The sequence below is a fragment of the Arvicanthis niloticus genome, chromosome 14 (genome assembly GCF_011762505.2).
Source record: "Arvicanthis niloticus isolate mArvNil1 chromosome 14, mArvNil1.pat.X, whole genome shotgun sequence".
In the NCBI taxonomy this organism is placed as follows: domain Eukaryota; kingdom Metazoa; phylum Chordata; class Mammalia; order Rodentia; family Muridae; genus Arvicanthis; species Arvicanthis niloticus.
In genome coordinates this window covers 27,641,419-27,666,376 of record NC_047671.1, presented here as the reverse complement: position 1 = coordinate 27,666,376, position 24,958 = coordinate 27,641,419, and the positions used below count along the sequence as shown (strand labels likewise).

At 44.7% G+C, this 24,958-nt stretch overlaps 1 protein-coding gene across 1 annotated transcript in view; it reads left to right on the top strand.

Moving 5' to 3' along the window:
- Positions 1 to 24,958, top strand: part of Pde6a (phosphodiesterase 6A) — a 65,146-nt gene that overhangs the window by 30,021 nt on the left and 10,167 nt on the right. Inside the window, exons 8-17 of the mRNA XM_034517824.2 lie at positions 646 to 693; positions 1,202 to 1,351; positions 1,820 to 1,963; positions 4,588 to 4,653; positions 4,801 to 4,947; positions 5,844 to 5,951; positions 9,114 to 9,223; positions 11,540 to 11,627; positions 11,771 to 11,871; positions 12,549 to 12,656. Of these exons, the coding sequence (XP_034373715.1) occupies positions 646 to 693; positions 1,202 to 1,351; positions 1,820 to 1,963; positions 4,588 to 4,653; positions 4,801 to 4,947; positions 5,844 to 5,951; positions 9,114 to 9,223; positions 11,540 to 11,627; positions 11,771 to 11,871; positions 12,549 to 12,656 (1,070 nt within the window). The remainder of the gene's footprint in view (positions 1 to 645; positions 694 to 1,201; positions 1,352 to 1,819; positions 1,964 to 4,587; positions 4,654 to 4,800; positions 4,948 to 5,843; positions 5,952 to 9,113; positions 9,224 to 11,539; positions 11,628 to 11,770; positions 11,872 to 12,548; positions 12,657 to 24,958) is intronic.

The window sequence follows — 24,958 nt, the reverse complement described above, 5'->3', positions numbered from 1 at the left end:
GATCATATTGACCTTCAAGAGAGAAATCTAGCAATATAGAAGCAGAGTTGAAACATTTTTTTTTTTGTTTTTTAATCTACTTTACAGCCCAAGGAATGAATTCCTTCCTACCAAATAAACAGAACTCTAATGTAACTGAGCCAGAGATGTTTAAAGGAACTTCTTGTAACATCAGCCCTTAGGAGGCAGAAGCAGATTGGCTCCAAATTTCAGGACAGCATGCATGGGCAGACACACACACACACACACACACACACACACACACACACATATATGCATTTACATACATGCACACACAGGTGTGCATGCATGGGCACATACTCACACACATGCACACAACCTTACACATGTACCTGGATATCCAAATACTTAGCATAAAAGCCACAGAATGGGATACTATGCAGTTATTAATAATGACAGCTATACTTTTAGCTGAAATGTCTAGGATGTAACAGAAATAAAATCTACCAGGTGAACTTTCCTAGCTGGTAACCTCATTTAATAACCCTGAGCCATTTTGAATCTGTCCACCTGACAAGGACAGCATACTGCCTTGGACAAGGACTTGGGTTCTGAATAGGGAGCAGGGCTTGTGGGCTCCTGCTCAGCCCTGACCAATTGCATTATTCCTCTCCTGACTTGCAGATCTGCAATATAATGAATGCGGCTGCAGAGGACTTTTTTGAATTCCAGGTAAGACATTTTTTAATTTGATCTCTTAGCCATGGGACTTTCTTCTTTCTCTCTCCAGAAAGAGCATCAGAATATACTAGGATCTGCCTATTTTCTTGGGAAGCAAGAAATAGTGGAAATTTGGACCAAGTTACATAAGAATGGAAGGGAGAGACAGTGGTAACTGGGTAAATTCCAAGGACACTTACAATTTCAAAACACTTGCATCCTTTGCTTTCTGACCCCAGGAACATTGTTTAGGCTACTCCCTATCTGAGATGTTTCTGATCCTGGCATCTAACACCCTGCCCGGCACATGCCAGCCCTGACATCTTGGGGATGGGAACCATAGCTCTTGGCCTAGGGAGTTCACAGTGTTTGTAGGCATCTAAACCCACACAAGATCCAAATTCTATCTTCTTAGAACTGGGCCAGGCCATTAGAGTCCAGCCATAGCCCCAATTCAATCCCTGCAATCTGCGCTGCATGGAAGTGGTGGAGCCTGTATAGCCCTGCCATTATCTTACAGAAAGAGCCTCTGGATGAGTCTGGATGGATGATTAAAAATGTACTCTCCATGCCAATCGTCAACAAGAAGGAAGAGATCGTTGGCGTGGCCACGTTTTACAACCGCAAAGATGGGAAGCCCTTTGACGACATGGACGAGACCCTCATGGAGGTGTGGGATGCTGGGTGGCCCTTGGCTGATGGGGTTCAGTGTCCACCAGCTTCAGGGTCGCCCTTGAGAGCTGTGTGGTGGGACCTAGTGTGCAGCTGCCTCACCACGGCAGGTGGGGTGGGATGGGAGGCCATAATCTTGAGGAGGCTTGAGATCCACTTTCTCCATGCTCCTTCCTCACCGCTCCTCACTTCCACACTTCACTATCGGGAGCAGTCTTAGGATCACCTGAGAACTGATGAGAAGACACCAAGCTCCCCTGTACATCCTCTTTGCTCCACACATCTCCATTCATGACATTGTCACTGATAAATCTTCACTTAAAATGCATTTACATCCATTATTTTATCACAGCCCACCTGCCCCACACACTTTATAGCTGAGAAAACTGAGGTCTCAACAATCTTCCCCTCAGTCAGCATCAAGACCCAGGCTGCTACGGCCTCTAACTCTTTCTTTTCTCTACAGTCTTTGACTCAGTTTCTGGGCTGGTCAGTCTTAAACCCTGACACCTACGAGTCCATGAACAAACTCGAGAACAGGAAGGATATCTTCCAGGATATTGTAAAATATCACGTGAAATGTGATAACGATGAAATCCAGAAGATCTTGGTGCGTAGCGGTCTTTGCTTGTTTCCACTGTGGTAGAGGATGTCAGGGAGATGTGCCAACCAGAGGCCCTGTAGGAAGCCCATGAGGCAGAGCCTAGGATGAGTAGACTCAGCCCTGTCCTCTCCCACGTAGGACAGAGATTTGACAGGCCTCAAGGATAGATAGGTGAACACCAGAGACTAGCCAATAATGATTGTCTGAGAAACAATATCTTTTGCAGGGTCACCTCTGTCTTGGAGACCTGACAGCACCATAGACTCCACTTCCCCTGAGCTCAAGACTGACTTGACACTAGAGACAGAGGCAACTAGCCTTAGCTCTTACTCTGGCAGCAGGCTTTATCTGAGAACCCTGTGGATCAGAAGCCATTTCTCAGAGTCTCTCTTCTATAAGGAAGGTCACTATAGGACTCACCCATGTGGTGAGCAAAGCGGTGGTTCGAAGAGAGTAGGAAGCTTTCCCGTAATTACACCACATTGTAATTTAGGGCTGGAGATGCGGCTCAGTGGCAGGGTGCCTGCCTAGTATGCATGGAGCCCTGGATTTGATACTGAGTAACTGTACACACTAAAGCACTATAGTGCACACCTGCAATCACAGAATCTAGCAGATGGAGGGTCGGGAGTTCAAAGTCATCTTTGGTTGCATAGTATGTTTGAAGCTAGCTCAAGCTGCATAAAATCCTGTCTCAAAACAAAATACAGTTTACACAGCATCCACGAATATATTTGAGGCTTTGTATGCATTAGCCTGGTCAGGGGTGCAGGGAAGCACTTCTTACCCAGTGCAGAGATGAAGAAATTGAAGTCTTCCCACTTTCCCAAAGAGGTGGGGGGAACTTAGCCTCAAATCACCTACTATGAGAAGAGTTCTCAGTTCACATTTGTCAGGAAAATGAATTACTTCTCTGTGATCTTTCTTAATGGGTGCCTCCGTAGGTGGTGGGCACCCATCAGGAAAGTTGTCCAAATAGAAGCTGGGTGCTCATGTATCAGGGGTATAACCATGAATGGGAAGCCAGATGTGTGGGGGTTGGTGGTTTATTGTTCCTGGGTGGGGGGGATTGGTGTTAAATAAACCAAGATCCAACAAACAAACTAATTTAGTCAAATGGCTTGGGGTATGATACCCAGCTGAGCTGCCAAGACCTCACATGTTGAAACACCCCAGGCCAATGTTCTCAGAGGTCTCTTATTTCCTTCTCTCTTTTGTTTTTTTGAGGTATAAGTAGTCCAGGCTGGCCAGTCTTCCTGCCTCTGTCTTCCAGTGCTGGCATTCCATGTGTGTGACACCATGCCCAGCCTCGTGAGTTAAGGACACACAGAGCCCAGGCCGGCCTCAGACTTGTTCTGTAATTGAAAATGTCCTTGAGCTTCTGATCCTCGTCTCTACCTGAGGTTACAGGTGTGCACAGCTATGCTTAGGTTATGCAGTAACCCAGGGCATGCTGGGTAACCTTTCCACCACCGACCTATGTCCCCAGCAAAAGGTCAGTTCTTAATCTTAGAAGATGCCAGAGAAAATTTGATGATTTCTTATCCATCAATGGTCAATTCATAGTAGAAAACACCGAGTTTAGATGAAATGCCTCGTGGTTTGACTCAGGCAGTAATCCCAGTCAAATGGTGCATATGTGAACTAGAAGGATACACAGGCTCAATGAACCAGTAGGAAGTTAACAGATTCCACTCTGGATCAAGAAATCACAAACAGTTAACTTTTTATGAAGGATTGCTTCATCTGGCACAGGGGAAAAACAGTCCAGAGAAGGAAGGCACTTGCCTCAGGTCACACAGCAAAGGAAAGGAAAGCAAAGCAAAGCAAATGGCCAAACCCTCGTTATTCTCATTATTCTCCGTCACTAAGAACAATAAAAATATAAATAGCAATATTGTTAGTACTACACTGTGACAATAATTTATGCACTTATTTTAGTTGTACTTTTGTTTGTTCAGAGACAGTTTTATACAGCTTGGGCTGAACAGAACTTCTCTATATAGTTTACATTGCCCTCAAGTCTAAGATTTTCTTGCTACAGCCTCTGAGTGCTGGGATTTCAGATGTGTTAAACCATGTCTGGCTAGTTCACATATTCTGTTTAAAAACAAGAACCAGGAGTGGTGGAGCGTGCCCATAATCCCAGCACTTGGGAAGCAGGGGTTGGAGAATGGATTGTTCCAGACCAGCAAATATGAGCCAACCTGGACTACACAGTGGGACCTGTCTTAAAAAGCAAAATCCTGAGGTTTTTGCTTTTTAAGAAAAACAATGCTACAGTGTTTCCCAGTATGGGAAAGGCCTGGGTTCCGTCTCTAACACACACACACACACACACACACACACACACACACACACACACACAGCAAGCACAAATTATCAATTCCAGGTTTTGTTATCCCCATTTAACAGAAGAGGAGGTTGAGATTTAGGCATTCAGTAGCACAGCTAGACAGTGACAGCCTGAATTTGAGTGTAGGTCTCCATGGCTCCTGAGCTGAACAGCGGCCTCTGATTGGGCGCTTCTGCTGGAAGAGGGACCAAAGCAAAAGTGGGACGTGGGGGTCTCCTTGGGTTCTTGAGACAATAACCTATTGCATTTTTTCTGCTGTTTGGGGGCATGGCAGAAAACCAGAGAGGTGTACGGCAAAGAGCCATGGGAATGTGAGGAGGAGGAGCTGGCTGAGATCCTGGTGAGCAGCCTGACTGGTGCATTAGGGCTCAAGCACTGCCCCTCCTGCCCCGACCCCCAACCCCGCTTGGCTTTCCTTGGCAGACCTGGGGGAGGGGCCCAGGAGCACATCATGTTCTTTAATCATTGGAACTCCACTCCGATGCAGCAAGGAGAACTTCCAGATCCCGAGAAATACGAAATCAACAAATTTCACTTCAGTGACCTGCCCCTCACGGAGCTGGAGCTGGTGAAGTGCGGCATACAGATGTACTACGAGCTCAGAGTGGTGGACAAATTCCACATCCCGCAAGAGGTGAGGCCCCAAGTTGCTCGCCTTTCCTCCCTCTGCAGCCCCATCTAGCGCAGAGCTCATCACGTGGTGCAGCCTGGCCTTGAACTTGTGGCTTTTGGGTCCTGGGACTCCAGGTGGGAGCTACCACACTCAGATCACTGGCCTCCCTCTCTCTTTGATTTTAAAGGAACAGCTTGGTCTGTAGAACATGTGGAAAGAGTATGCGCCCTGAATTTGGGATTTAGAGTTTGTGCCTACAGCCTGTCTGAGTCCTCTGGTAGAAAAGGCACTGCTGTCTGGACTGGGCCCAGAAGCTCTCATGTGGGTGGGAGATATTAGTTAAGTTCCTGGAAACAGGATCCTTCACTGCAGGAATCCTTTCAACGGTACTCAGTGGGAGGCAGCGTGGGAAGGAGGCTGGTGCCCCAAACCTCCTAGACTTTGATTAAAGTAGTGGTTTTCAAAGGGTTGCCCCAGACTACATCCGTACAAGCCAAGACACTGTCAGACTGGCAATACGCTTCACACACCACACGCTCCACAGATGCGGGCACATCAGTGTGTTACTAGCTCTGAGGACTCTGACAGTAAAAGGACCCCCGGTGATTCTGAAGTACACTCCAGCTGGAGAACCATGGGAATAAACAGTCCTTTCTCCCAGGACTCGTTGCACTCTGGCGCATTTAGAAATCACTGCGGAAGCTCAGCCTGTGGAGGATGTGGGCAGCTCATGGTCTCCTTGGCTCTAACACCCGCCTTCACAGTGTGGAGAAGTACAGCACTTTTCTGGTGCTTCTGCATCTGTGCCTACTTCCCACAATCTGGGTCAGTGATGGGGTTGGAGAACATTGGGTCTCCGGAGTGAGGTCTTGGCCACCCTGGGCAGGTACATGCCTCACTGACATGTGTGTTCACAGGCCCTCGTGCGCTTCATGTATTCGCTAAGCAAAGGCTACCGGAGGATCACTTACCACAACTGGCGGCACGGCTTCAACGTGGGGCAGACCATGTTCTCCTTGCTGGTGGTACGGAGTGCTGTGGGGTGGGGGAGACTGGCCCACTTGGCAGCCATGGCATGGCCATTTTTATTTATTGACTTTTAAGAATTGCAAAGTTCTGTCTGGGACTGTAGCTGAGTGATGAAGTACTTGCTTAGGAGGTTCAATTTCTAACATTGATTTAAAAAAGAAAAAAAAAAAAAAAAGAATTGCAGGAGTAATACAAGCATAAAAAAAGAGGTCCCTGAATAAGCTGGGCACAGTGGGCAAGCCTGAAATCACAGTACTCAGAAGGCCAGAGCAGGTTAGCCTGTACCATCTAGCAAGACTCTCTCAAAACACAAACAACAAAAAATTCCAAGAATAGAGAAGTGTACAGATTTTACTAAATTTTTTATAATACACACAGAAAGAGAGAATGCGTGTCATTTATTTTTAAGATCAATGAAACAATCTATAATGTTTTATTTGAAAATATATGTATCATACATTTTTATGTTCTTCAATTATATATGACAATCAGACTTTTTTAAAAGTAGATTTTCCCCCCCTTTGGATGAGTGTTTTGTCTGCATGGATGCAAGTGTACCATATATGTACAATACCCAGAGGGACCAGAAGAGGGCATCAGATCCATTAGAACTAGAGTTTTAGATCATATGGGTGCTGAGAATTGAACCCAGGTCTTGTAGAAGAGCAGCCAGTGTTTTTAACTGCTGAGCCATTTCTGCAGCCCCAAGATTCTTTAATTATATAACCTCATACACACATAAAACACATTTTATACTATATACAACACGAAACTGACCACTGAAGTAATTTTTTTAGGTGTATAATCCAGTGACATTAAGTACACTCACAATGTTGTGCTGTCTTTGCCACAACCATCTCTAGAATGTTCGCCTTCTCAAACATCAGTTCTGTGCTCGATAGACAATAATGCCCATTTCTCCTAGGTCCTGGGGACCCCACTGTATCTTCTCTCTATGTAAGCTTGACTACTCTAGATGCTGCTGCCGTTGGAATCATAAAGTATTTGTTCTTTTGTGCCTAGCTTTTTTCACTTAGCACAGTGTCTAAAAGGTTCATCCATTTATAATTTTATTGCTGCACAAAACAGTTGTCCTTTGCGATCGTGTGTGTGTGTGTGTGTGTGTGTGTGTGTGTGTGTGTGTGTGTGGTGGGTGTTGGAGATTGGTTCTAATGTTTTAATTCAATCAAGAATCTGTGTGTCCAAATGCTGAAGGTCCTTGTCCCCAGTAGGTTTTTGACCAATCAATATAGATACCAGCAGCCAATGGCTGGGCAAAGGAAGATTTAGAAGGTGTTGAGCCAGGAGTATGGGAGGGAAGAGCATGTTAGCTTCAGGAGGCTTAGAACTGCCAAGCCCTTGAGTAGCCAAGTCATTTCAAGAAATAAGTTAATGCGTGCGTGCGTGCATCTTTCATTTGAGAATCCAGATAGCTTCTGGGCAGGTACACGTGTGCAATCTACCATGAGCCAGCTAAAGCAGTGTAGCCCAAACTCACCGATGGGGTTTGGGTGTGGGGTGTTTTAGAACACCTCCTAAAACCAAAACTTTGTGTACAGTCAAGTTTCTTATATAAAACAGTAGAGTATTTGTATGTAACCAGTGCCTCCTACATATTTTTGTTTGAGATCAGGTCTTGGTATGTCGCTCAGCTTGACCTTGATGCCATGCTTGTCCTGTTTCAGCCTCCTAAGAACTGGGATTACAAGCATGTGCCACCATGCCAACCTCCTTCTGGATACTTTAGTTAGCATCTAGATTACTTAAGATGTCTAATGTAATAGAAACACTATACAGGTGTTTTGCTCTATTGCTTAGAGAATAGCAACAAAAAAAATGTTGGTATAAGCATAATTTTTTAAAAACAGGATTCATGTAGCCCAAGCTGGCCTCGAACTCTCTGTGTAGGCCAAGATGACCTTAAGCTTCTGATTCTCTTGCTTCTACCTTCTGAGTGCTGGGATTAGAGGGTATGACACCATCCTTGGTTTAAACAGTGCTGGGGGTGGGACCCAGGGCTTCATATATTCGAGGCAAGTACTCTATTGGGCTACATCCTCACTCCTCTAGAAGACAATTTAAAAATATCCTTTGGATCCACAGCTGGTTAGATCCACAGACATCAAGCCCGTTAATACAGAGGCTGACTGTAATTACGTTTCTTTTCCAACACCCTAATGTTGGATATGAAGGCTGGTTTTTAATTTTTTTTTAACTAGGGCAAACATTGCTACAATGTCTTTGAGTGGCCTTGGTATGTTTGTGTCAATATTTTTGACTCAGAAATTTCAGGGACCATTATATCTCATCAAAAGTATATCTCCAGATAGGTTGTTCTGCAGCTTCCTGCTGGGGTCGGTTCCTTATCTACATTCCTTCCCCTCAGGCCTAGCAATGCCTAAGCACTAAGACTTGGAAGCAGGAGTTCTGGCAGGCCACCAGAAAGAGACAATTACAGCTATCTTAAATTTGGCTTTCTTTTTTTTTCATTTTCTTTCCTTTCCATCCCATCTCCTCCCTTCTTCTCTCCTTTCTTCCCTCCCTGCATACTGTGTGCGTGTACGTGTGTGTGTGTGTGTGTGTGTGTGTGTGTGTGTGTGTGTATGTATGTGCCTGTGTCTGTATGTGGTATTTTTGTGGTAGGTATGTATGTGCAACCTGGTGAGTGTGTATGTGTGTATGTGCAGTGTAGGGTGTGTGTGAGTGTGTGTGTGGTATATATATAGTGTGTATGTGCATGCAGTGTGGTATGTGTGTGTGGTATGTATATGTGTGTAGTTTGTGTATGTTGGGTGCAAGGGTATGTGCGTGTACACATGTGCCTGTGTGTGGTGTTATGGCCAGATTTCAAAAGTTGTCCTTTGACCTCCATGTATGTGTTGTGGCACATACAGGTACACAGGTGAGCATGCACATGTATGCATGTGTGTGTGTGTGTGTATACATGAACACACACATGAGAGAGAGAGACACAGAAAGAGCATGCAGAAATTTTAAAATGAGTTCTAGGCAGGCCTGGGATACTTGAGATACTATGTAAGGAACTAAAACAAGCAAGCAGACTTACGTGTATCCCAGTCTTGCCCTGTCCACCTGTCTTTCTGCCTTGCTTCCATTCTACTAAATGTTAGTGGCTTAGACTTCTAATATCCTTCCAGACAGGAAAGCTGAAGAGGTACTTCACTGATCTGGAGGCCTTGGCCATGGTCACTGCTGCCTTCTGTCATGACATCGACCACAGAGGCACCAACAACCTCTACCAGATGAAGTGAGTCAGGCCCCACTCCTCTATCCCCCAGCCAGATCCATTACCCAGCTCTTCACTATCCCCAGACCGACTTACCAGAGAAAGCCCCACTGTCGGAGCCTCCATTTCTCTTGCTCTAGGGTCTAGGTTCAGTCCTATAGTAAAAGAAGTGACAATTTCCTGAAAATGACCATAACCCAAATCCAGGAACCCATAGATGTTGACTGACATTCAGAAGGGGACTTTTTCCATTGTGATTAAGTCCAGAAGCTTGGGATGTAAACCAGGATGATGTGCAGGGCTCCTACAGTCCCAAGGGTCCTGGGGAGGAGGAGGCAGGAAGTTAGTAAAAGGTACGATTCTATCTGCTGTCTTTGAAGATGTTAGAAGGGCCTACCAGCAAGGGGTGTGAGTGGGCTCCAGAAGAGGGAAGGGACCCAGAGACAGACTCTCTCCTCCAGGGCCTCGAAGAGGAGCACACCCTGGGACCCACATTAGCTATCTGAACTCCAGAGCTAAAAGAAGGTGCAGTTTATTGTTTTACACCACTAAGTCAGTGATGGTTTGTTATTGTAGCAATAGAATGATGTCCCTCCCGTTCTCTGTCTTATGTGTGGAACTAATTTGAGCTACCAGGTTAGTAATTGTAAAAGTTCATTCATTCGCCTTGCATTTGTAATGTTCCTGGTGGGAGATCATGAGTTCCATTAAAAAGAAGGAGAAGGAGAAGGAGAAGGAGGAGGAGGAAGAGGAGGAAGAAGAAGAGGAGGAGGAGGAGGAGGAGGAGGAGGAGGAGGAGGAGGAGGAGGAGAAGGAGAAGGAGAAGGAGAAGGAGAAGGAGAAGAAGAAGAAGAAGAAGAAGAAGAAGAAGAAGAAGAAGAAGAAGAAGAAGAAGAAGAAGAAGAAGAAGACGACGACGACGACCAAGGCATCCTGCATCCTAACCAAATTTATACTCCAGTTGACCTCTGAGGCATTGTCCTTGAAGCATGGTCTCACTGAAACCTTATGATAGGCTTTGAGCTCGGGTAGAGCACAGGTGTTACCTCAATGTCTTAATTAAGTTTCTGGTGCCATGAAAGACACCATGAGCCGGGCGGTGGTGGTGCACGCCTTTAATCCCAGCACTTGGGAGGCAGAGGCAGGAGGATTTCTGAGTTCGAGGCTAGCCTGGTCTACAGAGTGAGTTCCAGGACAGCCAGGGCTACACAGAGAAACCTTGTCTCGAAAAACCAACCCAAAACAAACCAAACCAAAACAAAACAAAACAAAAAAAGAAGGACACCATGACCAAAAGCAAGATGGAGGAGAAAAGGGTTATAGTCCATTACTGAGGGGATGCAGGGCAGGAACTTCAAGGCAGGAACTCGAAGGGCTCGGCTTACTGGCTTACTCCTGAAGCTTCCAGTCAGCTACCTTTCTTATCCCTCCCAGGACCACCTGCCTATGATGGCGCTATCCCCAGTGGCTGGACCCTCCCACATTAATCAATGATCAAGAAAAGGCCCCACAGACATGCCTACAGGCCAACCTGATGGAGGCATTTTTCTCAGTTGAGATTCCTTCTTCCCAGATGACCCTGGCTTGTGTCAAAGTGACACATGAGAAAACTAAACGGCTCACTCATCTTATGTGAGAACACCGGGATCCCACTCAGGCCCGTGACCTGTAAGACACTCTGAGCACCGGAATTCATTCTTCTCCATATCTTCTCCCTATCCTCAGCTGCTCCAAGTATCATGTTATGTTTTACACTATAGGACTCTGAGTGCTAAGCATAGCATTATAAGTTTAAAGCATAATTTATAAGCATTATAAATTTACTGAATTTAAAAAAAAAAAGAACAAACATTTTTTTTCTCATGGGAATTTCCCTAAAACTCAGCTATGTTCAACACATGGCCCAGTGGTGTGTGTATGTGTGTGTGTGTATGTGTGTGTGTGTGTGTGTGTGTGTGTGTGAGAGAGAGAGAGAGAGAGAGAGAGAGAGAGAGAGAGAGAGAGAGAGAACGAACAGGGGATAAACAGCTTTCTAAAAACTGTGGTTTTGCATATACTTGTGTCTAAAAGATCCATGACCCAGGGGCTCTTAGTCACTTAAGAAGAAAGGGAAAGACAAAGTTAGGATGTTTGACATCTGCTCCTCATCTTCTCCTGCTCCGTTTTTATTCTGTGCAAGATCCTTCTTGCTCCTTCTCCTTCGGCATCTGCCTACAGAATTAGGAGATAGCAGGACTGGGTTTAGAACGTCTTTAGTCTCCATCTTACCCATTCTATGTTGATATTCACATTTAGTCTGTCTCTCTGTCTGTCTGTCTGTCGCTTTCTCTCACTTAGATCACAGAACCCCCTGGCCAAGCTCCATGGGTCCTCCATCTTGGAAAGGCATCATTTGGAGTTTGGCAAAACACTGCTGAGAGATGAGGTAAGGTGATGCCCATCTGGCAGGCAGCCTTCTTGCCATTGGCTGAGGCTGTCATTGTCTGCCATCACTTCTGGTGGCCACCAGAAGAAGAGTGACATTACCACCAGCACCATCTCTCAAACTTGGTCTAATTCTTTTTTTAGAGCCTGAATATCTTTCAGAACCTGAATCGCCGGCAGCATGAGCATGCCATCCACATGATGGACATTGCAATCATTGCCACAGACCTGGCCTTATACTTCAAGTGGGTATTTCTCCTCATTTAATAATGTCCTCACTTTAATATTAGCAATGCAGGGGGTGGGGTGGGGTTGGGGAGGGGCTGGAGAGAGCGGTTAAGAACACTGACTGCTCTTCCAGAGGTCCTGAGTTCAATTACCAGCAACCACATGGTGGCTCACAACCATCTGTAATGGGATCTGATGCCCTCTTCTGGGGTGTCTGAAGACAGCAATGGAATACTCACATACATAAAATAAATAAGTAAATCTTTAATAGTGGCAATGGCTATTGTAGCAAATACAATAGTTCATATTGATGTTTGTTCTGCTTCAGGCCCAACACATTGTCCTTGTAAGGAAGATATTCTTACACTCATCTTAGAGGGAAACAGATTCCCTAAACACATAGATCACTGACATCTAGTCTAGAACCTAGTCTTTATTTCAAGGCTAGAGTTTTTTCCATGTTGTTTTGGTTTTTTTTTTGTTTGTTTGTTTTTCTTTTTGTTTTTTTCAAGACAGGGTTTCTCTGTGTAGTCCTGGCTGTCCTGGAACTCAATCTGTAGACCAGGCTGGCCTCGAACTCAGAAATCCTCCTGCCTCTTCCTCCCAAGTGCTGGGATTAAAGGCGTGAGCCACCACTGAGCTGCTTGCTGCCCCACTGTACTTGACCTCCTTACCAAACTGGTGTGTCTTTCAGGAAAAGGACAATGTTCCAGAAGATTGTGGATCAGTCAAAGACATATGAGAGTGCCCAGGAGTGGACCCAGTACATGATGCTGGAGCAGACACGGAAGGAAATTGTGATGTGAGTCAAGGCAGGGTTAACACTCTTCAGCCTGGGGGGCTGGCAGGCGGAGGCTGCACCCATAGCTCTTACTGCTTTCAACAGAACCCTGGTACGCTTGCTGCTTAGAGGTCACCCACATTTGAAAACATGAGGCTGTATCCAAATGGAATGGCACAAGCTGCGCGGAATATTTAACTTTTATTTTAGCACTGAAAACGCAAGCCCATATGTTGTCATTATTTTATATAACTGCATACAGAGAGCATAATATTTGAAGCATGTTAATGATAAAATCTAGGATTTGACTAGCAAAGTGATACAGTGTTCAAGCTTTGAACAAATATGTGCTGATGACAGGGTGCAAGCATAAGGACCTGAGTTAGAGTCCAGGAACCACATAACAAAGCTAGACATAGTGGAGCGCCCAATGGAGCTAGGTGGTTCTCTAGCACTCATTGGCCATTCAGCCAAGCCTTGTTGAGCTCAAAGCCAATGAGAGACCCAGTCTCAAAAAGCAAGGTAGATTGCTCCTGAAAGCAGCGTGCAAGGTTGTTCGCTGCCTTCTGGATACACACAGATGCATATACACACATACACATGTACCTACGTCCACATGAATACACAGATGCACACATACTTTTAGCATCTGTAATCTCAGCACTCCAGTGGTGGAAGGGTGGCAGAGACAAGGAAATCATTCATTCACCAGTTCATGGACGAGCTACCCCGGAGTATGCAGTCAAGAGACACCTTGCTTCCGCTATGTAGAAGGCAAGACCTGAGTCCAGAAAGGTATCGTTTAACGTCCCCTCTAGTGCTGTGGCATTCACATGTCCCCACTCGTCCCCCTGCACAGAAGAGCCAGAAAACTCTCAAACAGAAGGATAATAGGGCAGTTTATTCCTAAACATGAGTCGGTGCTGATATTAATGGGGCAATTCTACTTTGAAGGACTACATGTTCTAAAAGAGAATTTCCTATCAGGAGAGAAAGGCATACCTTAGTACATGACCTTGGGAAATCGGGGTGGCTGCAAAGTTAGACTCCTCTGTCATTCTGATGGGTAGCACCATCTTTGATATCAAAGTAAATTCCAGATGAAACCAAGAATTTTTAAATAATGGGGGGAAGGTAATGGGAGAATGAAAAGGAATAATAATTTCAGAATAAGTTTTTCTAAGTGTGACCCAACATTCATAAGCTATTAAAAAAAAAAAAAAAAAAAAAAAAAAAAGACTGGATGAATTTGAGTATTGGAAAATTAAGAATCTCCACACAACGCACACACAAAACCAAAGACAAAATTCAAGTGAGTGACAGGCTGAGGGAAAGTATTTAAATTGCTTCTAACAGAAAAGCAGACAATTTCCCCAGTAAATGCCAATACAATTCAAGAAAAAGGCTAAGTCACCAGAAAAAAGGACAAAAGGCACACAGAGCCTATTGCCAGAAAAAGGAACCACAGCGGACTGTAAACAAAGATGGTGGAGCCCAGACTGTGCACAGAGGAGTATGGAACAGAAGTACAATGAGAGGTGGGGTTCTACCTCTCCTCTTGGCAAAGACATCAGTGTGTTGGCCAGAGTGAAGGGAGTGGGCGTGTCCTTCACGGTGCTGGGAGGGTAAATAGGTATAATCTTTACAGAGGACAGTGGGGCACTACTATCTGTGAAGCTGTGACCCCAAACTTGAGAGAACATCTTAGCTATCTTCTGAAAGCAACTTTCCAGTTGAGATAAAACTGGGTATTCGGGGTAGGGCGAGCAGTTTTGAGGTAACTCAAGGTGATTTTTCCTATTGTCTCAGGGAAAAGTACGTGGCTTCTGCTTGCTTTTGTTTTCATTGTGGCTTTGGGATATTGCCACCCTCGTCAACAACCACATCCTCCGTGTCCACGGGTTTCTATCCATTCTTTTTCTGGCCAGACTGCACACTTTCAAATCTTCCTGCTTCTTTGGGTTCCCAGTGCTCACTCTCAACCTGGATAAAAGCATCCAGCATTATCTGTGCCACAAGCTGAATAGTATGTATGTTCTCTGGACATTCCCTCCACCAAATTAATTAGACCTTTAAATCCAGCCTCCATCTCAGAATACAAAGTATGGACAAGGTATTTGTCATACAGAATGCAGATGACTTACAACCCAATTCCTAATAGAGCCCTCACTTCCACCTTGAAAGCTGTGAGCCCTCTGGATTGCCCATGCTTTTATCAGCACTGTGGTCCTCTGTGGTCTTCAGAATCTCCCACTGTGCTTTGCTGACCGAAACCCAGGCTTACTATCCTGCTTCTCCAAACTTAAATGCCTCTCCCAAACCAGCTCCAAAGGCTTAACGATGACATTTTCAGGCAGATACAACAATGCCCTCACTCCTGGTACCAATTTTCTGTTCTACTTTCTTTTGAGTGGCTTTGACCAAGCCAGCTGAGAGAAAAACTTAAAGGCAAGGAGAGTATGGCTTTAATCCCAGACTTGGGAGGCAGAGATGGGATTGCAGCAAGTTCAAGGCCAGTCTGGTCTACTTAATACATTTGAGGCAAGCCCTGGCTAGACAGCAAGATCTTGCCTCCAAAGCACCGTAAAGGGAAGGGAATATTCTGCATGTTGTCTCTTGCTCAGCCCCAGGCACTTGGGCAGAACTCCATGGCGGTGGCAAGGTGTGGTAAAGGGGCTTCTTGACATCACAGAAGACAGGAAGCAGCGGTGGGGAATGGGAGGGGCTCTGAGCAAGGGACAGCTTCCAAGGACACACAGTGACCTTCCTCCAGAGAGGTCCCGTCTCCTAATGCTTCTAGAACTTCCCCAGATAGGACCACTACGTAGGGACTAAGCAGTCAGCATATGAGTTTGTGAGGGACCCTTCACATGCAATCTGTAACACTGTAGGAACTGCAGCTACCTCTGCTCTGAACCAGCAGCCCCACAACTAAGATTTTATCACTACACATTCTCCCACATGTGCACCAAAGGGTGTATCAAAGTCCTTGCCACGTGATCTCTAGTCCCAGGGAAGCCCGAAAACAACTTACAGTCCCACCAAGTAGAACCCAGGCTAAACACTCATGGCGTTTTCACACAAGGGAATATCAACTAGAATATGCAAAGGAATATCATATTGAAGATATGTTTAATTAAACAAACAAACAAACATTTATGTTTAATCAAACAAACAAACAAACATACACACAACATGGACAGAGCTCTGCTTATTGTAAAAGCCAGGTGGCCTAACAAACATGTTTCTAGGCTGAGCCCACGGATCCTCTGGGGAACCCGACGCCTTCCAAGACATGTCTGGGCGTGGTAATCAGTGTTCTCTTTCATAATACTAATCTTCCTGAAAAAAAAAGCAAAGGCTTAGTAGGCAAGGCGTTCCCACCCTTCTCCTAGTTTACAAAGGAAAGGCACATTCTTCTCTTTCTTGATCTGCCTTCAGGATTTTGGCTCAAGGTGCAAGATTCTCTAGGCCACACAACAGAGCAACTATCTGAATGTTAGAAATCTGTTAGAAACACGTGTGTCTTCAAAGCCCCTTTTGATTGACGTGTTACAAGCCTGAGGAAGGGCTGCAGGCCTTCTCCGTTTATATATTCTGATAAAGATACTTTCCTCTAGAGTCTCAGAAGGGATACTCTTGACAGGGTACGCAGAGGTGTTTTTTCTCTGCAGTTCCTTGCTGTGCATCCTACAATCGATTTATTGCTAAACTATTATGTGCCTGGAGTTAGGATCAAATCTAACAAGTTAAGGGCTCATTCCTGTGAGATGCGCTTGTCTCCCTCCACCCCCTCTCTGCTGGAGGTGAAAATCAGGATCTTGGCACATGCTGAAGTAAGTCCTCCACAGCAGAGCTGCAACCTTCCCCTTCTTTCCCGTGTAAGTGCTGCACACTAACCAGTTTTGCTCCCCTGGAGCATTCTTCTGCCTTGTTTCTGCCTTGTCTCACATGTCTGGGCTTCTCACGTTTCTCGCAGATGGATGAGTCAGACATCCTCATGACTTCCTCCTTAACTTCTATCATTTTCCATAATGGCTCACAGAACTCTGGGAAATACCTCACTCACATTTGCCAGTATGGATGGGATGGCTACAGATAGATAACCATACAGAGGTACATGGGAACAGTCTGGAGGCAAGTGCCCTCTCGCCGTACAGGTGGCCACTAGCCTAGGAGCCCACCCTGTTGCTGGTTCTAAAGGCTTTTTTTGGTTGTTGTTTGTTTTGTTGCTTTTCTGAGACAAGAATCTCACTACGTAGCCCTGGCTAACCTGGAGCTCGCTATTCAGACTAAGCTGGCTTTGCAGGAACTCACAGAATCTACCTGCCTCTGCCTCCAGAGAGCTGAGATTAAAGGCATGTAGCATTACCCCTGGATAAAAGTTTTGCCATAGTTCAGTCTCTAGCCAGTCTTCCCTAGAGTCAGTGAACAGGGATAACACTGAATCCTGAAATCACTTGGTCCTCCTGGTAATCGGCTCCAATCCGAGGCTATCTAGAGACCCATCCTAAGCCACTTCAATGGCATCATATAAGGTACAATCAGAAGGAGCTCTTATTAGAAAATTTAAAGGCTTTAGGAGCTGTGTGCAAAGACCTGAGGACAAAGGCCAAATATATTCCATATTACACACCATTATATGCAATATTTTAAAAGCAAAACAAGACATTGGAAATGGAGGATTTTGTTCTTGGCTATTTAACACATAGGCAAGATCAAGGTATGTCCTAATAAGCAACTATAACTTTCTTCAGAGTATGTGTCACTGTTTAGGGACCATTCTCTAATAAAGAGCAAAGGCCATCTGTAGGAAGTAGTGAGAGTGACAGATCCTGATATATATATATATCAATATTTAAATTGCTAAAGGGATCAAACCTCATGACGTTAGATAAGGACTCTTTGGACTTACACTACTACCTAGTACCATGCCTGTCTGTCTGCTTGTCTGCCTGCCTGCTCGACTGTTCATCTATCATCTATCAGTCTGTTATTATCTATCTGGTCACTTGTTTATGCAAAACAGTGTTCCGTGTGACACTTGGAGGAGGGAAACTCTACTGTGAGTCACAGTTTCAGATGCTTCAGTCTAAGGCCACTTGGCCCTTGCTTTGGGTTTTTAACTGCATAGTACATCATAACCATACCATGTGCCATAGACGGCCTGGCCTGCTCTTCTTATGGTAACTAAGAAGCAAAGAAAGAGGAAGGAATGGGAGCTTTTAAGGGCACACCCCAACTGACCCAACTTCTACCCAACCCCATCTCCTATCCACCACATCTATACTTGGCAAGAGTGCTGTGGACTAGAGACCAAGCCTTTGGCATGTGGGCCTTTAGAAAGTATTCAAGATCCAAGCCAGAACACTATTTGTCTGTCTATCCATCCATCCAACTGCTTATCACCTATCCTGCACTATATCTCCACTTCTCTTAGAATTAAAAATAATGAGAAAAACAAGAGAGGAAAAATACAAATGAAAGACTAAAGAGATGTCATTGGGATACATTATAATGTGCTCACTGAATTGAAAAGTTACAGGTCAGACTCTGATGTGGCTGCTTTAGTTGATGGCAGGAACCTATGGCTCCTAGTGACATCACACAGTATGCATTTCCATAAACTAAATGAGTTAAATCTGAAGCCTCAAAGTTTCATTGAAAGCAATATTGAAACTCGTTATAAGATAAAATCCCTTTACAAAAATATAACACTGGAAAAGATGTATTAGAATTAATAATGTTTTAATGTACCTGCTCATTTTCAGTATCTTGGGTTAACATAGCACTTCTGAAGAAATGCCAGGGGTGTAATTAATAGTCCTCTGAGGCGCTTTTGTTCTGTCTTCATGGCATGCATCCCAGAAATGGAAGACGTTAAGACTCTAACATTGGCTTACAACAAAATGGAAGGAGAATGTAATTGAACTGTCAGCAGATGGATCACCCGGTTAGCGATCACAAGATAACTTTTAACAGTTAATTCAGAAAAATTCAAAGAATGGGTGATTTGCTGTAATGAGACTCCTTCCACCTCTAGGGCATTTATAAAAATGAAAAGTGCCGCATAAAACAGATGCTGAGTTTCATCAGTCTAGCAGTGAGAAACGTTTAAAAATCCTGCCTTATATCCCCAGGGATGAAGTTCCAAAATCAATGACTTCGAGTATCAAATAATTGTTTATTAAAATAGATAATATATTTTGTTCTTTGGTCTAATTGTAAGACTTAATCCAAAGGGGGGAAAATTAACACTTAAAGGCTTATGGTCAGTGGAAAAAAATCAGAAATAACTGAAACTAATCAAGATATTTTGTTACTGTAGTATGAAAGGGTGGTCGGGAAAGACTGAAGTGTGTACATAAGTGCACAGATTAAAAAACATATCCATGTATATATCTGTGTATATACAGTGCTAGGATACAGTTCTGCAGAGGTCAAGTGGAAATACAAGTTCAAGGAGAAAAACTTGTTTGTTTTTTTCTGCCATAGATGATGACAGTTGATATTGGATTGCCACACTCTTCAGACTCCTTTGGATTTCGAAGAGTGAAGTAATACTTTCCTCTGGCTGTCAGTATTTGTGAGACATTGCCAACCAGATCCTGGCAGATATTTGGACCTATGATGAAATAGTTTCAAGTGTTCAAAAGGTTCACAGTTTTCAAAACTGTTTAAGGAGACCTTCAGAGAATGTGGTCGGAAGACACAGAAAGCTGACCTTGACAACCTCAGCACCACTGACAGGGAGGGAAATTAGCTTTTAATGTGGGCCTGTCTTGTGTCCTATGGGCTTTCCCTACCAGATGCCAGTAGCAGACTTTTTACCCCAGTCAAGATTATCAAAATGATTTCAGACGGTGGCAGGCGTGCTGAGTCTCCCTGGGCAAGAAGCACTGGTGTGAGGCAATCTGAGTTTTGTCCACTGGCTTTTCCATCTCTCATCAGAATCACTTCTTACCCGGGTAGAGTGGGGGCAGTTACACAATTAGAGCCTCAGTACCAACCAGTCTGGGTTTGAGTCTTGGCTCTCTTACTTATTGGTGGTATGACCTTAGCAGGTTACTTCACCAGTCTGTGCCTCAGTTTCCTCTGTAACTCAATGGGGACGATGATAGTGTTATTTTTCAGATTCTCTTGGAGCTGAGCTGGGGGTAAGTGGAATGCTTTACAGCATGGGTTGGGTAGGTGGAGCTTTTGGGGTGGCATTTCCTGTAATATAACGACATATAGATTTGGTCTTTGTCCTTGGTTCCTCACAGGGAACCTAAGAGCCTTGGGTTTTCCTGAGTGGTAATGGTATCCTTTGTTCTTCTGAGGTTACTCTTGGCAAGAGCCTAGATAGTTTTGGAATGGGGGCTGGCTTCTAGACCCCATTATAAGAAGCTTGAGACTTATAGCCTCATTTCTACCCTCTAGGGAGGTAGGGGAATACCTGGATAATTACTAGTTACACATGTTACTACTGTTACACTGTTACACTGTTAATTACTAGTGATACATGGTTTAATTTATCATGCCTACAAGACAAAACTTTCATAAAATGGTTTAAACTTGGGAGTTTGGAGACCTTCTGGATTAACGACCACTCATGACAGGCATGAGCAAAGTGTTCCCTAAGTTTTGTGAGCTGATTCAGCAAATTATTGAACCTGAAAGGATGTTATGGATGCCCCCCATGACTGATTAAAGCCAGATCAGACCAAAGAGGGGCTAATGTAGGGCACAAATCCAGACTCAGCTTCCGAAGGGAGGGCAGTCTGTGAGACGGAACACTTAAATCCTTTGAGTCAGCGCTAACTCTAGGTGCTAAGTGTTAGCTCAGAGTTGATCTGTGAGGAGGGAAAATTCTGAGACCTTTGAAGGTTAGTTAGAAGGCAGGGAGGGATGAGACATGGAGAGGAGAGATGACAAGATACTATTTGGCTAACAGTTTAAGCCAAACCACCAACAACCAACCAAATAGGAAGGTCAGACTTCACCTTCCTAAACACATGGTGGATCCTTGTCTCTAAACCACCAGACAAAACACCACCAATGTGTTACCATATTCATCACTGAGAATCGACAAGCACATCTTCTACACAGCATCCTCTTACCCCAGGTCTTCCCGCCCCTCTGCTCTGCAGCCAGGGTAGGTTATTGCACCTTCTTTCCCAAAAGCATAGGGAAGTTAGGGAACTGGGGGCATCTTCTAACTGCCCCCATCCTGTAGCTGCAAGACTTTTTCTCAGGACCTGGCCCTTTCTTTTTCAGACTAGCATCTGTAATGACTCTCTAAACTCTTATTTCCAAGATCTCTTGGTCTGCAGAATTTGGGTTCAGCAAAAGGAAACCATCAGCACGGAGTGCTTTGATTGTCTTAAAGGTGCTCATGTTGTGAGCTTTCTGAGATCCGCACTGAACTCCTTGCTGTGTCCTGAGTCATATATCTGTGTCAGACCCTGCCTGGCTCTTCTGTTGTCCTACTGTTAAGGCCACGATATCCCACCAACTCTTGAGGCAAGGATGTGACTTCCCACTCTATACCAAGCCCTTTCTGTCTCCTCTTAAATTTATCTCTCATTTCTTGATTGTGGCCAAACAAGGAGTTGGAAGCCCTCAGCATCCTCAAGACTAGGGTGTAGGGCCTGCTGCCTGATTTCATAGGACTTTCAAGATTTTTGTTTTGTTTTGTTTTGTGTGAGATGGTCTTACTACATAGCCCTATATAGCCTGGAACTCACAATATATATCAGGCTGGCCTTGAACTCACGGAGAGATCTGTTTTCTCAAACCTTACAAGTGCTGGGATTAAAGGTGTGTGCCACCATGCCTGGTGCTGATTATATTTTTAAGTGGTTGGTGGGAAATTTTAAAAATATCATTTCACACCAAAAGAAACTAAAGTTTCTATGTCCATAAGTGAAATTTGATCCTTTTAGGGAGAGCTACATTCTGACTTTATGGGCTGTGGGTTCTTTTGCCTTTATGATACCTTCCTCCATGAAAATCAATCAAAAAATTAGTTAGCAAATAAATACAAATGATATCTTATGACTTTATTGGTAGAAAGATAAACTAAGAAAATTGATTATCATTTCCTTTTTTCTTCTGACTTTATTGATTGATTTGTTGAGGCTGTCTTCATAATTTCTGCTGGCCTGGAAGTCACAACAATCCTCCTGCCCTGGTCTCCCAAGTGTTGGGATTATAGGCATGAATCACTACATCTGGTTTTCTTCTGTCAACAGCAATTAAAATTAAGATATTTTCATAAACTTCCAAAAATATGTGAATCTGTAGCATTAGAAGTCAGATCAGGAAATAAAACAGGGCAGGAACCTGGAGGCAGGAGCTGATGCAGAGGCCATGGAGGGGTGCTGCTTACTGGATTGCTCCTCATGGCTTGCTCAGCCTGCTTTCTTGTAGAACCCAGACCACCAGCCCAGGGATGACATCATCCATAACAGGTTGAGCTCTTCCCCTTCAATCACTAATTAAGAAAATGCCTTACAGCTGTATCTTATGGAGTATTTTCTCAATTGAAGTTCCCTCCTTTCAGATAATTCTAGCATGTGTCAAATTGACATAAGACTAGCAAGCACACCCTGCTTTCTTATTATGTATGGCTGCTCCTGCATCACAATTGGAGCTGAACAGAGAGATACAATAAAGGCCATGTCTTCTGCAAAACCTAAAATGTCCATCACTGGGACCTTTGCACAAAGTTGATCAACTCTTGGTCTAGTGTTTTACAAAGGAGAAAAGAGAGATCCAGAGAGACAGAAAAGTGACTTACCTGGTGACTTACCCAGGACTGTGGCCCAAGACAAAAGGCCTGATCCTGCTTATTTACTATTCTCATGCTGCTGAAAGGCCTCCCAGCGAGTGTCTGAGCCAATGTTCTACAGAGTTCTGGAAATTGGAGGTCTAGAGTGCTTTCTCATGAAAGTCAGCCAGGGGGCAGGAAGAAGGCCGCTGGGCTTCACAGCCAAGTTCTGGAAGGCCTTGTGGATAGACCAGGTAAGAACAACTCAGGTGCCCTCGAGCAAGCTGAACTCTTAGAGTAGCTGTCCTCCTAAATGGTAATTTGATAATGTGATGACAAACTGAGGACAATGGCACTAGTAAAACCCATGCTTTGTGCTCGCCCTGATACATCTCAGGGGGAATGACCACATGAAATTGACTGAATTCCTTTTGACCCACAAAACCAGAATTTCATGGGTTCTAACCTGGTACAGCTGTCTCACTTTATACACTGAGCTGAAAGACATATCTTAGACATCTTGTTCTAGTCATTCCAAGCCAAGCAAAGGTGGAAGGGCGGGATTCCTCTGGGTCTGATGCCAAAGCCCTGCATGGAAGCATTAAACTCTAATCCTTTCTCCCTTAGTGACTTTGGCCTAACACGAGGCTCTGGCATGGGTCCCCGGGCCCTCAAGATCATCCTGTGTCTTCTTGTACCCACGTCCTCCTTCCCACTGGTTCACCTCCATGCCTCCATCTTCCACCAGCGGGGTTTACTCTTCAACTGCTCTTACCCCTGGGCATTTTCTTGATGATTTCTTCCATCTCCTGCTCATTCCCAAGATGGTTTCCTTCTTGAGCTTCCCTGGTGCAGAGCTCAACAACAAAGCCTCTGTGGTGTGTAAATCTGACCTTGTCCCTCTTCCATTCAAATCTTCCTGTACTTTGGGAGATGTGGCCCTGCGCCTCTCCCTGTCCCACGTGCTTTGAGGTCTGTACCCACGTATCAAGGGCCCCTCTCTCTGTCTCTGTCTGTCTCTGTCACTCTGTCTGTCTCTGTGTCTCTCATTTTTGAGACAGAGTTTTTTTGTGTAGCACTGGCTGTCCCGGAATTCCCTCTGTAGATCAGGCTAACCTCAAACTCAGAGATCTGCCTGCCTCTGTCTGCTGAGTCCTGAGAGATTAAAGGTGTGCATCACCTTGCCCAGCCTGACTGGGCTTCTCTTAACAAGGCTCCTAAGGGTTTCCCAAGGTTCTTTCTCCCATGCCCCAACCTTCTGAATGCCACCAGACTTCCCGTTACCTGGTGCCAGGTGTTCTCTCTGTCTTCTTTACCAAGCTAATGAAGACATCATAGCTGCTCTAACATTTAACTGGCTTTACTTCCTAATGCCATTAGGTTAAGGCTTCAGTGTGTGGATTGGGGAGGAACACAGCATGTGGTCCATAGCAGAAAACTCCTATGCCCATCTCTTGCCCGGCTCTACCATTATCTCTCAGCCTGAGCAGGACCAGTTGCTCTCACTTATAGGTACTCCTCTCCCCTCCCCTCTCCTCCTTGTTTTCTTCTGTGCCTTGCACTTTACTGTCCTTAGCATATTGCCATGTCAGTGCTCTGCTCTGTGTTCCTGGAATGACCATGAGCTTCATCTGGGCCTCCCTGAATCCCTCATGCCTCACATAGCACCTGGGATCCTAGGATACATCAGGGGTGGTGATGGGGCACAGCCATGCCTCGTCTTTAGGGTGTGACGTTTGGATTAGTTATTCTGGGGCTACATGGCTTTCTTCCAGCTCACGCACACACCAAGTCTGCCTATAACACACGCGGGTGTGCTTCCCCAACCTCCAGGAATGTTTCCATGTGATCTTTTAGCCAAGCAAATCAAATATCCTGTACTCTCCGGAAGCCACACCCGTGGTTTAACCTGGGGACAATGACAAGTACCAGGGAAATGGTGGCTCTTGTATACAGAGCTAACTATTTATTTGCCTGATCTGTTTACATATGCACACACCTAACATTAAACACAGGGCGTGGAAGTTACTATAAAGCCTTAAGATGTTGCTATGAAACACCATTTCTGGAAGCGTAGCCCCTTGAAACTTATCCACTAAAAATCACATGTCTCATTACATAATTAAAGATTTTATTTAAAGTTGTTAATGTTTTATGAGTGACCCACGTGGCCTCCTGGACCAGCTGATACAAAATGTTCCAATATACAGGTGACTAGTTATAAAAGCCATCTGTGAGGCTAGGGAGATAGCTCAGACAACAGTAAAATGCTTGTCGTGCAAGGTCATGCAAGCCCAAAAACCTGGATCCAGATCTATAGCACTTGTGTTAAAAAAAAAAAAACAAGTTCTGGAGGTATACTCCTGTACCCCTAGATCTGGGGAGGTGGAGGTAGGAAGAACCCTGGGGCTTTCTGGCCAGCCAGCATAGTTGAATTAAGGTCCAGCTTCAGTGAGACACCCTGTCTCAAAAAAATAAAGTGGAGAAGCAACTGGAGAAGACATCTGACCTGGGACTCTGTCTTCCACATGCACACACAGATGCACCTGCTGACACACATACATGTGTA